The sequence below is a fragment of the Populus trichocarpa genome, chromosome 4 (assembly GCF_000002775.5).
Source record: "Populus trichocarpa isolate Nisqually-1 chromosome 4, P.trichocarpa_v4.1, whole genome shotgun sequence".
In the NCBI taxonomy this organism is placed as follows: Eukaryota; Viridiplantae; Streptophyta; class Magnoliopsida; order Malpighiales; family Salicaceae; genus Populus; species Populus trichocarpa.
Genome location: NC_037288.2, coordinates 10,189,846 through 10,205,046, shown reverse-complemented (window position 1 = coordinate 10,205,046; position 15,201 = coordinate 10,189,846). Strand labels below are relative to the sequence as shown.

Sequence of the window (15,201 nt, the reverse complement as noted above, 5' to 3'; positions counted from 1 at the left end):
TATATTTTGCTTAGGTGAGGTTCCAGGATATGATTTATATTATTCTCTAACACACCCTCTCAAGTGAAAGCCCTTTGGGCTTGAAACTTGCACAGGCCCACATTACCTTGTGCTTAATTTTTATCAAATAAATGAGGATTGTGAGATTCGAACTCGAGACCACTTGGTCATTAAGGCTCTGATACCATGTCAAAGAACCATCTCAACCCAATAGCTTAAGCTGTTAGGTGAGGTTCCAGGATATGATTTATATTATTCTCTAACAAATGTGGATCGATGGTGTTTTTAGGTTAGTAAGGATTAGTATTTCAAATAATAATTTTTTGACTATTAATATTTTTTCAAGGTGTAAGAACATAAGCTTAAGCATTCTATTGTATAGTCCGGATCAATTTATTCATACATGTGTACTCGTGTTATATTATAGAAAGTTCTTCCTCAAAAAGATGTAGGCATTCTGTGGAACTTTAGGTTGACATTTTGAATGTTTTTAAAAGGATTCCTATCAGCATACAAAAGATAATACTTTACCGATCATTATTGCATGGAACAAACTGCAATTCTACAATCTCACAACTTCGTTCATGCCATGATGCTCATCTTATCCCACCAGTTTCCTCCACCATACTGTGATTAATGTTGAAACAATCTACTCCATGGCTAACTTCAACGTTTCTTAAAACTCTTTTCCAAATGATCATGAATCGTCGTAAACAGCCTAATTTTTCAATTATTATTTCTACAACACTTTTTCACCATTCCACATTTCTTTTCTGTCTTTGGCAAATGAATATGTAACAAAAACAGCACACATTAATGTTAACATCATTTTCCCATATATCATCACATATCGTTTGTATGTTAACAGTTTAATTATATTGCTTTTAGGAAATTAACTTATTAATTGCATGTTAGAAAAACCATTTTAACCGAGAACATGGAAGATTCTCAATCGCAAGATAAGGCATTTTTGACTAGAGAGATGCTCCGCATATTTTATGACATATGTATCAAAGCAATTGAGAAAGGCATGCGACCGAACACACATTTCGACAAAGTTAGATGAGAATATGTTATCGTATGCTTTAAAGAGCAGGTAGGCCATGCATTAACAAAAGCAAAATTGAAGAATAAGTCGAACAAAAAAAAAAGAGAATATAGAAGAAGTTGATTTTCAAAACAGGAGTTGTGTTGCACGTGGACGAACGACGTGAGGTTTCAAGGAGTCGCCTTCTAGTTGTTTGGTTCAGGGTCATTAGGAGACCTGAGTATATTGGTCTTATCAGAAATTCTAGTGTAAGGAACTGATTCTGACCAGGAAAGGTATTAGCACCCTTAACGCACCTTAACTGAGGTAAGCTGCATTGTGTTGTTTTCATGTGATTTAAAGGTTTTGATGAGTTCCTAACCGCTAATCAGTCTATGGCTAAAATTTTTATTTACTCTTGTAAATAACTCTGGCATTTCGAATTTATTATAGGCTTGTACGTCCAGATAAATTCTTATGGGAAGGGTTCTTGTAGGTGCCCTGATAGAGTTCAACTATCATGGAAGGCGAAAGAGTTTTCCACAACTCATGTACTGTAGTGAATATTCAGAATAATTTGAGAATTCTCTAACCAACTTCTAGTATTTAAATACTAGCCTACCTGTAGGTCTAACATTTATACCAGAATATTGACCATTCATTCTTGTGAATTAAAAAAAAAAGGGAGTTATTGAAATATTAGCTAGGTTCTCATGAATTTAATAAACTGATTATTTTATCAAAAAATAAATGCAAAGATATTCTTATATATAAAAAAATAACTCATAATATATTTTTATTTCTTTTTAAATATGATTTTTCTTTATATTTGTTTTGAGAAACTTGGTCATATGCATACCAAATAAAAAAACATTGCATTATACATTAAACAGAAGGTTTTGAATCTAGCATGTCTAATGGACTTCACTTTCAAATTTGTAAAAGCATAGCTTCCGAGTTTGAAATCTTCAATAAAAATAGACTTCTGCTGCTTTTCTTTCTTCTTATCTCTAAAGTCACTAGGGACAAACCTTTGAACCTTTAGTTAGTTCTTGAACTCAGTATTGAATTCCTTAGACCTTAGCCAAATTTCTTTCTTTTCGTGTTTTTTTCTTGTCATATTACCTCTCCTTCTATAGGATGATTCAGAGCTTTTAGATGAATTTGTTAGGGTTATAACAAACCAAATCTAGGCTAGTTTTATCACAGGATAAATGGTTTTGGATTTAGGTGGTTTTGATCAAACTTTGAGGCCAAGGTGAAGTGTTTCAGCCCTTTCATCTTGAGAGAAGTGTAAGAAGCCTTTGATAAAAACTCTTTAGGAATTTTTAAGTGCGAACACATGAAAAAGTTTGGTGGTTTTGTGTAAATGGATATCTCAGTCAAGGCTAATTGGATTGACCACTTTCATGACTTCGTCAGAGCAATTCTAATGTCATCATCATTGAAGACCACCTGAAGTTAGTAGAGAGGGTGCACGTATTTTGTTAGGATCCAACCTTGTTCAATTTGAAGGTTTGTAACTCCACATTCACTCGCTTGAAGGTGCCAACTCGATCAGCTCATAATCTAAAAATTGAGTGATGACTGATCAAGGATAAGATATTGGGCTTCTATGGAAAAATTGAGATGTAAACGTTCAATTTCATGAAAATAAGGTTGTAGAGGGGATGTTCCTCATCCATTTATAAAAAGAACTGCATGCCATTTTACAGTCTAAAACTTCACAACGAGCTCTTGAAAGGTGCCAACCTGATCATTGCGAATTGTCAAGGAAAAAGATGAATGAAGGCTGAATGACACGTTGTCTAGGTTAAATCCCTAGAAATCAAGGTTTTTAATTTGGGATCTGACATATTTGATTTTATTTCATGTTCTTTTAATTGTAACATATGCACCCTTAATTGACACAAAACTTTTAATTGTATGCAATTTAACACTCATCGGACTCAAATATCAATCCCGAAGTTTAGCACCACTTTCATCTTGGTCCATGGTTTTTTATTTATGCATTTGGACCCTTAATTGACCATTTTCATCTCGCGCCATTTACGATTTGGTCATTAGCTTTGAATTTCTTTACTCAAACCCTTAATTGGCTACCAAACTAAATTTTTTTACAATTAAGCTCTTGATTCAACCAATTAAACTTTTCAAAATTTAATTCCGGTCCCCAAATTTTAATTTCTTCTAATTAATACCCGAATTGACTCCAAAAAATGATTTTTCTTGCAATTAAGTCCTCAATAAAATTAATTAAGCCTTCCAGAATCCTTTTTAGTCTTTACTCATCTAAATTTGTATTTCTTTACCCCAAATATTAATATTTTCACCAATTGAGCATTTTTGTCAATCAAAATCGAGTTGCTAGTTTTACCAATCTTATACATTCTAGTGCTCCAATTTTCCCACTTGTTTTTTTGGTCATTTACCACCAACTTGGACAGTCTTCTAAGTTTTCTTCGTGTGTATCATCTTGTATTTTTTAAATATAATATTATATTTATAAATATTATGGTTATCAATAGACTTGGTTTGAATTCTGATATGATGGGGTGGGTGATGGAGGAATGATACTAATGAGAAATTTCTGCTAAGGTTTTCTGATGCGTTTTGTGGTACATGCAGATAGCATCACTAGCACTACAGAACCAAACTCTGGTGGTGAAGTTACAGCAGACAGGTAAAGATGCCTTTGGTAATATCAAGTATCATTACAAAGGAAGTGGTGAAAATTTAGTCAAATTCTCAGCTACTATATCTGAGGTGGGTATTAGCAGTTACATTCTGAATAAGTTGGCTTTCACATTAATCATTGGAACTGGAGAAAACCTAATCTTTCTTTACCTCTATCTAAACTCTTCTGTTTCTTTCAAGAGTTTTAAATACCGACTAAATTACCATTTTTTTTTCTTTTTTGATTAAGGAATAAGTTCTGCCTTTTGGGCGTGTTGTCTTTGTACAACATTCAAGTCCTTGGTCTGAACATTTTTTACTTTGTTATGTGAAGTCCTGTTCAGGCAATTAAGAACATCACTCAAGTCCCTACTTTGAACATTTAGTTTAGAAACATTGCAAACTCTTTAGCCTTCGAGCCTAATTTTATACACATCTGACTCCCATTCAAGCACTGCAATTACTAGAACTTGTGTCATGGATTAATGTTGGGTTCTAAATACCTTTCTTTATATCCTTTCTGTTTACAGTTGGACAAGGCCCAGAGAAGTGGACCCGTTAGTGAAACTGAAGTGGCATCCGCAGATTCTATATCTGAGCTTGAGACTGTGAGAAGAATAGATGCAGGACTGCTTAGCTTTAAGCATGTTTTCATGGCGATGTTCATTTCGCTGATTTCGGCAATAGTATACATATGTCAGCCACAGAAGCTTCCGTTTTGGTGAGAGCAATGTTACTTCTTCTTGTGCTAGAAGCCCAGCAGAGCAGCATTAGGCACAAGCTTTTAAGACAGATCAAGAATGACATAGAAGATTTTATTTTGGCAACTTGATTTTCTGTAACAAACACACAAATCAGGAGGAAAATATTTGGAAATGATAAATAGCTCTGCTGGGTTCAATCTCATGCAAGGTTGGATTTTTTTACTTCTTTTGAATAGAATCATGTGCGCTACAGGAAGAAATTTACTGGGACTAAGGGCCAGTCTTGCTCTATATTTTGTTTTTAACTAAAGGGCACGCCAAAATCAGAAAAAAAGAGGAAAGGATAAGTTCTATTAGAGAAGAAATCAAGCAATTCTGGAAAAGAACAGTGGTCACTTGGTTAGATTCCGATCACTCGACTGAGCAATAGATGCAGTTCTGATCAACGGGCATTGGAGATGGGACGGCCTATCATAAATCTGGCAAAAAGGCGGGCTTGGATAGCCCAACCGAACAAGAAAGTGAAGGAGAGTCCATTTTCACTTTATTAGAGAGCGAAGGTGCAGCGTCTACCGTGGTCCATGACCAAGCAGAGCATGTAGTACTTTCACATGATCCTATCGCTTGGCAACCAGTGAAACGATTTAAAAGAATTGCTAAGGTATAATGTCAAGATCTTTGTTCCCAGATTTGTGGATAACCAAAATGATACACCATCGAGAGGACAAGAATGCAGCGTACAATCTTGAAGGTCTTCCTTTCTGAATCTGGGAAGTGATTTGATACGGTTTTACAACTTGAAAATGCTCCTTATGGATGTCTTACATTGCTGTAAATTGACAACAAAAACTCGAGACAAATTTTATCCGGATTCTGGAGCTATTTGATGGCCAGTTTTCCAACATCATTTCTGATCCACGTTTTTTTTTTTTTTTGATAACTCAACTGCCGCAGTTTCCACTTTCCAGGATTTCCCAAGAGTAAGCGACATGTACCCGCCTGGGTGAGAAGCTCAATTGGAAAAAGGAATGTGCCTGGATAGTAATCTGAGGTTTGGCGTAGGCTCTATATTGTACCAAACAAGAATGTTAATAATGCGTAACCTACAATCTTACTATCCTCAGGACTTCTCAAACCCTTAATTCTAAGATCCAGCCATCAACATGTTAAACTATTGTATGCGCAGGTTCTTAGCTCTTCTAGCTGCGCAGGTTCTTCTACTTCCTCATCAAGCAAAACATCACAATCAGGTATATATCCAACTGACTGCATCTCTCCGATTAGCACTCCAAGTTTCTCATATATCTCTTCGTCTCTTGGATGGCCTTTGTCTCCAACAAGAAATGCATGCACTTCATCTTTCAATTCAATCCAGCTACAACCTGGTTCCTTTTTCAGCTTATTATGCCTCATCATCTTTCTCATCTCCGAAACATTACCCCACATTCCTGCATCAGCATAAATGTTTGATAGAAGAACGCAAGCAGAAGAGTCTTGCGGATCCAATTGCAAAAGAGCCCTAGTTGCTTTTTCTGCAACCTCTACATTCCCATGGATCTTGCAAACACTAAGCAGATTTCTCCAGATAACAGCATCAGCTTCGAAAGGCATCTTTTGAACAAGATTCAATGCCTCATCAATGCGCCCTGATCTCCCTAGTATGTCAACCATACATGAATAGTGCTCAGATTGAGGATCTAAACCGTACTCACTCAGCATGACATCAAAGTAATGCAAGCCTTTATCAACAAGCCCCATGTGTGCGCACGCTCTGAGGACAGAAACAAAAGTTGCATGATTTGGCTTTACATTCACAAGTTGCATACGCTCAAAAAGTTTTAATGCCTCTTCTCCAAGACCATGATGAGCATAACCACAAAGCATGGCGTTCCACGTTACAAAATCCCTGTTAGGTGCTTTCTCAAACATCAGCTGAGAATCTTGCATGTTTCCACACTTTGAGTACATATCAACAAGAGTGCTGCATATGTACACATCTGATTGCAGTTCCTGCTTGATAATTTGAGCATGTATTTGCTTCCCAAGACCAACAGTAGCTAAATTTGCACAAGTATCAAGAACTGCTGCATAAGTGAAGTTGTCTGGGTTTACACCCATTTCCAACATTCTTGAAAAAAATTTGTGAGCATCCTCACTTTGTTGTAGCAGAGAGAATCCAGAAATAATAGCATTCCAAGAAACCATTGTCTTTTGTTCTGTTCTGTCATGGATTTTATCCGCTTTTTCTATCATTCCACACTTGCAGTACATATCAACAAGGGCAGCTCCCACAAATGAGTCAAAACCCATTCCAGATTTTATAATTCTAGTATGGATCTCCATGCCGGTGTTTAAAGCTTGTCGACCAGCACAAGCTTTCAAGACACTGCCATAAGTGAAGTCATCAGGTTCCATTCTTGAGTGAATCATTGATGCAAAATGGGCAAGTGTTTCCTCTTCGTTTCCATTCTGCTCACATGCTGCGATAATTGCATTCCAAGAGACAGCGTCTCTCCTTTCCATCATATCAAACAGATCAGAAGCTTCAGCAAGAGCCTTGCATTTACCATACATGTCAAGGATGGCATTCGCAACACAAATATTTGACATAGAAATACTCTTAACCGCTAATCCATGAACTTGACGCCCCTCCAAATCTCCTCTGATGGATGCACAAGCATTTAATGCTCCGGATAGAGTTATTTCATCAAAACCAAGGCCAGTCTTCAACAGAAGCTGAAATGACTTCAAAGCTTGAAAGCCTCGATCACTTCTGGCATACCCAACGATAATGGCATTATACGATTGCAAACTACATTTTGGCATTGAGCTAAGTACCTTTTGAGCATCTGCCATCCTGCCACATTTTGCATACATATCCAAAGTGGCAGTTCCTACAATGATGTCAGATCCAAAAGCACTCTTTAAAGCATGGCTATGCAACTCTTTACCCAATCTTAATGCTGACAATGCTGCACAGGATCTGAAAAGACTAGCATAGATAGATTGACTAACCCCAACTCCCACCCCTTGCATCTCCTTGAACAACTCTAAACCCTCAACATTCCGATCATTTTGAACACAACCAGCAATCATTGCACTCCAAGAAACCCAATTCTTCTCAGGAAGTTCACTAAAAACTGAAAGTGAATCATCTAATCTCTTACACTTTGCATACATACCAAGCAAAGCACTCCCAGTGACCACATCACAATCAAATCCAAACTTCACCACAAGTCCATGAACCTGAACTCCCATATCACACTCTTCCAAAGCCCCACAAGCTTTCAAAACAACAGCAAGACTCGCTCGGTCAAAACCCACACCGCACCTCCCCATCTCCAAAAAAACATCAATCGACTTCCGACACTCACCATTCTGCAAAAACCCGGAAATCACTGAATTCCACGACACTACGTCTCTCTCCGGCATCTCATAAAAAAACTTTCTCGCAATATCCATTTCCCCACAACTAGCATATCCAGAAATAATGGAGTTATAAGAAACCACATCCCTCAGATACATCTTATCAAACACCTTGCACGCATAGTCCAAATACAAACATTTTATGTACATTTGCATCAAACAATTGGACACAAAGGTTGTAGGTTCAAACCCACAAAAAATCATTCGAGCATGTGCTTGTTTGCCAGGATTCAGAGAGTTCTGTTTCGAGCATTCTTGGTAAATATGAGAAAAAGTTCTGATCTTGGCGGGTGGTTGGGTTTGGTTTTGAGCGAGTGTGGAGAAAGTGTTGGTGGGTATAGGTGGGATTTTCTTGTATAAAGGTATTGCGTGGTAAGAGAAGAAAAGCCTTGTTAACAGCCATAATTGAGAGGTGTGGACTGCCATGAACCATGGCACTCATGCTTTGGCGGGTCTTGCAGCCTTTAAAATTCTGTTGTTATCGTCCTCTAGAATAGGTTAACTACAAAAACGTCCCTAATCTATATTCTTGTCAGCAATATTATCCTTTAACGATTGTTTTAATCAATTTTTTCCCTTGCCCAAATCTAGCTTTGTCACTGAAGAAGCTCCGACAGTAGCAGGATAACTTCAATGATCATCCACGACTAAAATCTGATCGCACCAATTATTTAGTCATTTGGTATATATTTTTATTTATTTTAGCAATAAAGACATTCTGAGATCAGTTTTTTAAACCATTATTAGTGAGTGTTTGTTTTATATTAAACCTGTTTTTTAAAATATTTTTTTAATAAATATTATTAAATTAATGTTTTTAAAGTGTTTTTTTAATGATTTTGATGTGCTGTTACAAAAAATAAAAAATATATAAAAAATTATTTTGATATATTTTTAATTAAAAACTATTTTTAAAAATAACCTACACTACATTATCAAATACTATACACGAGTTGAGTCAAAATGTTTAGATGATGATAGTGCTTTTAAAAGAGTAAGAAAAATTTGAAACTCGAATCATTGATTCAAATAGGTTAAATAAGCTTGATTAATTTAATAATATGATTATAAAAAAGCCAACAACAATAAAAAAAACAAATAAAAAACAATAATGACTAATAAAAAAAATAAATACTTGTCAATATTATAAAAATATACACTCTGTTCTAAAAGGTCTCAATGATCTTATTTAATAACAAAGCAAAAATTAAATGAAAATGAAATAACTTTATATAGAGAAAAAAAATGAAAACACATAGATAGCTCAATCACCACCCAATTAAAAGAAACTTATTCTTTTGTTATTATTGTTCACCTCCTCACACAACATTGTGGATTTGAGCAGTGTTTTTTTTTAATTTTTAATTTGGTCCTCAAATTTTATTTTGCATGATTTATCCATTTTGATCTCAAATTAGCACCCAAATTGCATATTTTTAGGAGGGGGGTTGAATTGAAAAGGAGGGGACTAAAGTGAAAAAGGTGGGCATAATAAGTAGTGGATATGAAATTTATTTCAAAAGTTAATTTTTCCCCCATCCTTTTGAGCTCAAGTAACATGTCCATGTAATTTTCAAAAAATTAAATTTTGATACCAAATTTTGTTTTTCTCATTTTCAGTCCTTTTTTTGGATGGAGAAGAGAGAAAAAGTAGTTGGATTCTGGCTTAGAGAGAGAAAGTTGTTGTTAGTTATGATTTCGGCCACCAAAACGATTGACTTTTGTGTCAAATGGTTTCTTATGATGAGGATATTTCAGATTATATATATATATATATATATATATATATATATATATATATATTTTTTTTTTTTTTTACCTTGAAAGTGTTTAAAGAATCAGATCTGAGTTCAGGAAGATCTTAGGTTTTAGGTTGATTTTGGGTTATGTATTTTTGAAAGCCATAAAGTGGTTTAATAAGGTTTCTAGGATGTTTTATAGGTATTTTAGATCAAAATGGATTGAAGATGAGTTTATTTATCTAAAAATATAGGATCCTATTTTTTCAGTCACCATAGTGGCCAAATTTTAGGGATTCCCGACGACGTGTCATTTTTTTAAATGATTGAGGTATATGACATGTCGTCTGCTCCATTAGCTTTTTTTTTTTTTTAAGATAAAGGCCTACATGCTAGCCATTGCTTGATGGGCCAAGCACTAGGCTTCGCTTACCAGGCCTCTTCTATTTCTATATAAAAAAAATTCATTTTTTATTTATTAATTCCTTATTTTATATGTTTTTTTTAAATAATTTTATGTATATGATTTATTTAATACCACTTCTTTGTGATTTTCCCGCTTATTTAGCCTTTTTTAGATTGCGATTATTTTTAATGATATTGAATGTGTTTAATTTTTAAAGAGGTTGATATGATTCATTTGTGCTTTAAAATTTTCTATAGATTATTTTTTAAAAATATAGATTTTTTTATAAAATTTTAAATATATCAGTCTTGCATAATATTCTTTTTTTTTATTATTCAATAAATTTTATGTCTGTGTCGGTTTCAATGATAAATTTATTTTGATAAACAAATTTATTAAGCACAACGGGGTAAATTACCCGTGTTGAGATATTAAATATCTTGATCTATATTTTTCTTTTAGTTTTTACAGTTTCATTTTTATTTATTGTTGATGATATTTTTTTCATATCTTCGCACAATGAGTATTGATTTATTTAGTTAGATGTGTGCATAAGTTTTTCGGTTTACTTATAGGAATTTTTTATGTAAAAAAACAAGTTCAATGATTCTGCATGTTCAAATTTTTTTTTTAATTATGTTTTGATGTTTTAGGTTTTATCCTTATTCCTATGATTTTGTATTTTTTTTCCTTGATCTTTTTATAAAAGTTTTATTTCTTTAATCTCACCTTTCAATTCAAGTTTATGCTGTATTGTTTTTTTTTTCTTTTCATTTTGGTCTTTATTCTTTTGATTCTTGTCCTTTGGTTCATGTTTTTATTCTTTTCAATTTAACTCTCAAATTAAAAAAATTGACTCAGCCAATAGCATAACGCATTTCTCTTTCACCTGGCAGATAATTAGCATTGAATCTCCATATACATCAAGTTTCTCAACTTTCAGCTCTAAAGCATCTTCTAGACCGATGATGCAAGCTTCATATTCAACTATGTTTTTGGTGCACTCAAATGACAACTTCAGTGAAAAAAGACATTGCTTATTTTCTAGGGATATTATTACTGCTCCGGCCCCATTCCCTAAAATGTTTACAACTCCATCAAAGTACATGGTCCACCATTCATTCATTCAACCATCATCCTTAACTGATAACACATCCCCATTAGAAAGATCAAAATTTAATGGATCTTAGTTTTCTACAACATTATTTGCTAAATGATCAGCAATTGTGTTACCCTTTATGACCTTCAGATGATATCGTATTCTGCCAATAACACTTACCACCTTGCTATTCATCTTGACAAGTAAGGCTTTTCACAGATATATTTAAGCAGATTCAATTTTGATATCAACCAGGTAGTGTAATACAAAATATATTGCCTAAGCCTTTTTGCACTTCAAACCAAAGCACAACATAGCCTTTTTATCACAATGTACTAGGATTTATAATCATTAAAATTTTTACTCAAGTAATAAATGGCTTGTTCTTTCCTCATAGATTGATCATGCTAGCCTTACACGCACTCATAACTGTTATTGTCACTGTTAAATACAAGATCAAAGGTCATCTCGACACAAGGGGTACTATCAAAAGCGAGTTATGTAAATACTTCTTGATCTTATTGAAAGCTTATTGGAAATCTCTATCCTACACCCTTGGATTTTTCTTTATAAGCAATCAAAATATGAGCTCGCAAGTTACAGTAAGCTAGTATATTGTAAGCTGGTATATGAACCGAGTTATGTAATTCAAACACCCAAGAAAACTTTTTACTTCTATCTCTATCTTAAGCGTTGACATATCCTCGATTGCCTTTACTTTGTCTAGATCAACTTCTATTCCTTGACTGCTTACCATAAAACCCAACAATTTTCCTGTTTTTACCCTAAACAAACACTATACGGGATTCAATCTTAATTGATACTCTCGTAATCTCTCAAACAACTTTCTCAAAACTTGTACATGATCTTCTTCTTTCTTTGATTTGGCAAGTATATCTTCTACATGTACTTTCACTTCTTGATGCATCATATCATAGAATAAGGTGACCATTACCCTTTGATAAGTGGCCTCGACACTTTTCAATTTACATATAAATTACTTTGATTTTTTAGGACATCATCACTGATCTTGAGGGATAATCAAGATTCTAGGCATTACAATTAAATTTGTAGTATAAGAGCAATAATGAGAATTTATAAAGGGAAAAGAAAAAAAATTCACCTATCATATAAAAGGCTAACAAGAATTTACAAAAGAAAAGAAAAGAAAAAACAAAAGCCGTACGTCATATAAGAAGCTAACAATAAATGGATTGGAAGATCTTCTTAATATTTGAAAATTTGTCATAGAGTACTTGGAAAAAAAGAAACTAGATATATTATCTTGAGAAAAATGAAAGGGAAATCTATGTATCCAAATGCCATACAAATAGTGTGAAGACTTCTAAACAATGAAGCATGTGTGCATGGATTCATGAATTTCTTATTTTTTTTATTTGAATATATTTATTTTTATTTTTGCAATTCAAATACATGAAATCATATTATAATTTCTTTTAATCAAGTGTTTTGATTGAGTTCCATCTTCAGTTATAAAACTAGCGCTGATCTGGTTGATCCAAGGCCTGGAACGGTCTGAGTTGAATAAAAAATAGAAGAAGAATTGATCCTATTAAAAAATCTAGTTAACCCGGGAAAGACTCGATCCGCAACCCACTGAATTTGTTTTATTCAAAATAACATTGTTTTTAGTTTTTTTTTTAGTTGGTCTAGGGTGAACCTCCAAATCCATAACCCGAGCCTTACCCTAGTCCATTTCTAAGTTGAGTTTTACAACTATGGATCCAACTATTTTATGATGGCATGGTCTTTGGGTCGAAATGACAAGATGTCATGTTTGCTAAATATGAATAGACCTTTTAGTTTATTTTTATGTAAGTGTTTATACTTTTATTTTTATTTATTGGAATGTTTATATGTTCTTTAAAAGTTGTATTTTAGTAGAACAAAATCATTTGATTGATATTTAAAATAATATGAAGTCATTAAAATTTCCATGAACATTGCTAAAAAAAAACAACAAGAAAGTTTATTCCAGTAAAGAAAAAAAACCTCAACAACTATAATAAAAAACATTGTCATCTAAACATGCAATTCTTAATAGTTCTCTCAATATCCACTTCACATCATTATATAGGTCATACTAGACAGGGCCTATGCTATGTTGCGGATCCATGCTAATTTATCATAAAATGTTTTAGCGCCACATGTGCGTTTAAAAAAAAAACAATCTGATAACTCGAGTTATAGCCTGACGAGCCAATTAGCCTTAGAAAGATCAAGTCAAAACTTATTGAACTTTTTTCATTTTTAGAGAGTGATTAGTACTTAAAAGTGCATTTTTATCAAGGTTTTATATCATCATTTTGCACTTGAAGTATCAATAACTCCTTAACTAAAACATGTTTTATAATAACAAGTCTGATACCATAAGATACTTTTAATTAATTGTAAATGTTCATCTTAAATGCAGGTCTATTACATAAATAAAAGGATTGATTGATGAGTTTAAGTACTGAAATTGAAAGGACAAAGAGAGGGCCAAACTTAGAAAAGAGATGCTGGTTTAGTCCAAACGGGAACACTGTTCGGTCATCAGGTCATATCTAGAGTTGTAGATCTTGGATTTAGGTCTGCTTTATATGGATGGAAAGCTAAGACATAGGCCTAAAACTTTTATAAGGAGTCCAAGATTTAAAAGGTCATTTTCAAGTCCAAATTGTAGCAACAATGGAAAAGTCTGAATCTGTCCTGCAGCCCAGACACTGTTCAGTATTCAGCCCATATCTTGAGTTCTAGAAGTCCAAATGATCTCAGTTTTTTTTTGTTGGAAAGATGAGATAATTTCCTAGAACTTTCATGATTCAAGTCTGTTCGAATTCTGACGTTAGCAATGATGTTTTGTTTAGACAAGAAGATAAGGATTGTCACCAAGTCAAGAGTTGGCCACCCACTCAACAATTAGTCATCAAATCAATAGTTTCAAATTTTGGCCTATAAAAGGAGGCATTTGCCATGCATTTAAGAGCTTGGTTGTTCAGATCAAGATCTTGCTCTTGCTCTCTCTCCCTCTCTCTTTATATTTTTGTAATACTTAAGTTTTGCTTTAATTAATATCATGTTTATACTTTTCATTTTCTTTCCTTTACTTAGTTAACTTGTATCTTATTTATGTTCTTATCTTGTTTATTTATATTTCTCTTCTTCATTATGTTTAGCTAAGTTTATTATGTCAAGATGAAAAGGTTACAGTAATGGTGTAAGAATAAGTATAATATAAATTCAATATGGACTTCAATACTTATAACCTAAACAACTCGCTATTAACATGTCTTATCATTTTTATCTTATTAATTCTTAATACCTTACTTGTTAAATGGTTAATTTAGATTTGTGTTGTCTAACAATTGGTACAACAAATGCTTGACACTTTCATAGCCCAACCGTATGGTATAACCTACACTTGTGTTGTGAAAGAAACTTGATTTGTTGTTAACATAAGTTAGCATCATGAATTCCTAACAATATTTAAAAGTTAGGTGTTACTTAAATAAGATAATTAATATGATCATGTTAACAATTTATAATGAGCTATTAATGACAAATCATCCGATTAGAACCTCCTTTGTGTGTGGTTTCCAATTGAGTAATAAAAATAGTTTATACTATAATTATTTGAAATACCATTAGTGGATCCTCTAACCTTGACATTTGTTTTTATCAGTGTTTAATCCTCACATAAATCTTACATCTCAAAGTCCTCTTTAACTTCTTATTGTTGTTGTTGTTGTTGTTTATAATTTATATAGTTAACTTCCCTGTGGTTCAACCCCGGTCTTGCCGGGTTATTTATTACTTCGACACTCCTACACTTGAAAGAAGACATCAATCTTATGGTCATGTCAAAGAGGAACAATGTCATTTTTATATATTTATAAAATAAAAAAGGGTTTGACCCGAGTCAACTCACCTGATCCGTGTTAATCCAAGTCAACCAACTTGACTCATGACTTGCTTCGGGTTGATCCCCAGGCCTGGTTTGAAAATATATAATAGATAACTTTTAAAACCTATGACACAGGTTATTAGAACTGAAGTATCATACATGAAAAAACAGAGAAGTCCACTCCCCAACAAATTAAATGCCAAAAGATGTAATCGGG

At 33.5% G+C, this 15,201-nt stretch overlaps 2 protein-coding genes across 2 annotated transcripts; one reads left to right on the top strand and one right to left on the bottom strand.

The window, feature by feature from the left end:
- The first annotated feature begins 937 nt into the window (after window positions 1-937).
- LOC112327327 (WPP domain-interacting tail-anchored protein 1-like) lies at window positions 938-4,604 on the top strand. Its single transcript, XM_024600112.2, has 4 exons — window positions 938-1,028; window positions 1,481-1,578; window positions 3,656-3,793; window positions 4,234-4,604. The coding sequence occupies exons 1-4, from the start codon at window positions 938-940 to the stop codon at window positions 4,426-4,428; spliced, it is 522 nt and encodes a 173-aa protein (XP_024455880.1). The 3' UTR covers window positions 4,429-4,604.
- A 460-nt stretch (window positions 4,605-5,064) lies between these two features.
- Window positions 5,065-8,330, bottom strand: LOC18097650 (pentatricopeptide repeat-containing protein At3g02330, mitochondrial). Its single transcript, XM_006384183.3, has one exon. The coding sequence runs from the start codon at window positions 8,257-8,259 to the stop codon at window positions 5,566-5,568; it is 2,694 nt and encodes an 897-aa protein (XP_006384245.2). The 5' UTR covers window positions 8,260-8,330; the 3' UTR covers window positions 5,065-5,565.
- Window positions 8,331-15,201: the final 6,871 nt, after the last annotated feature.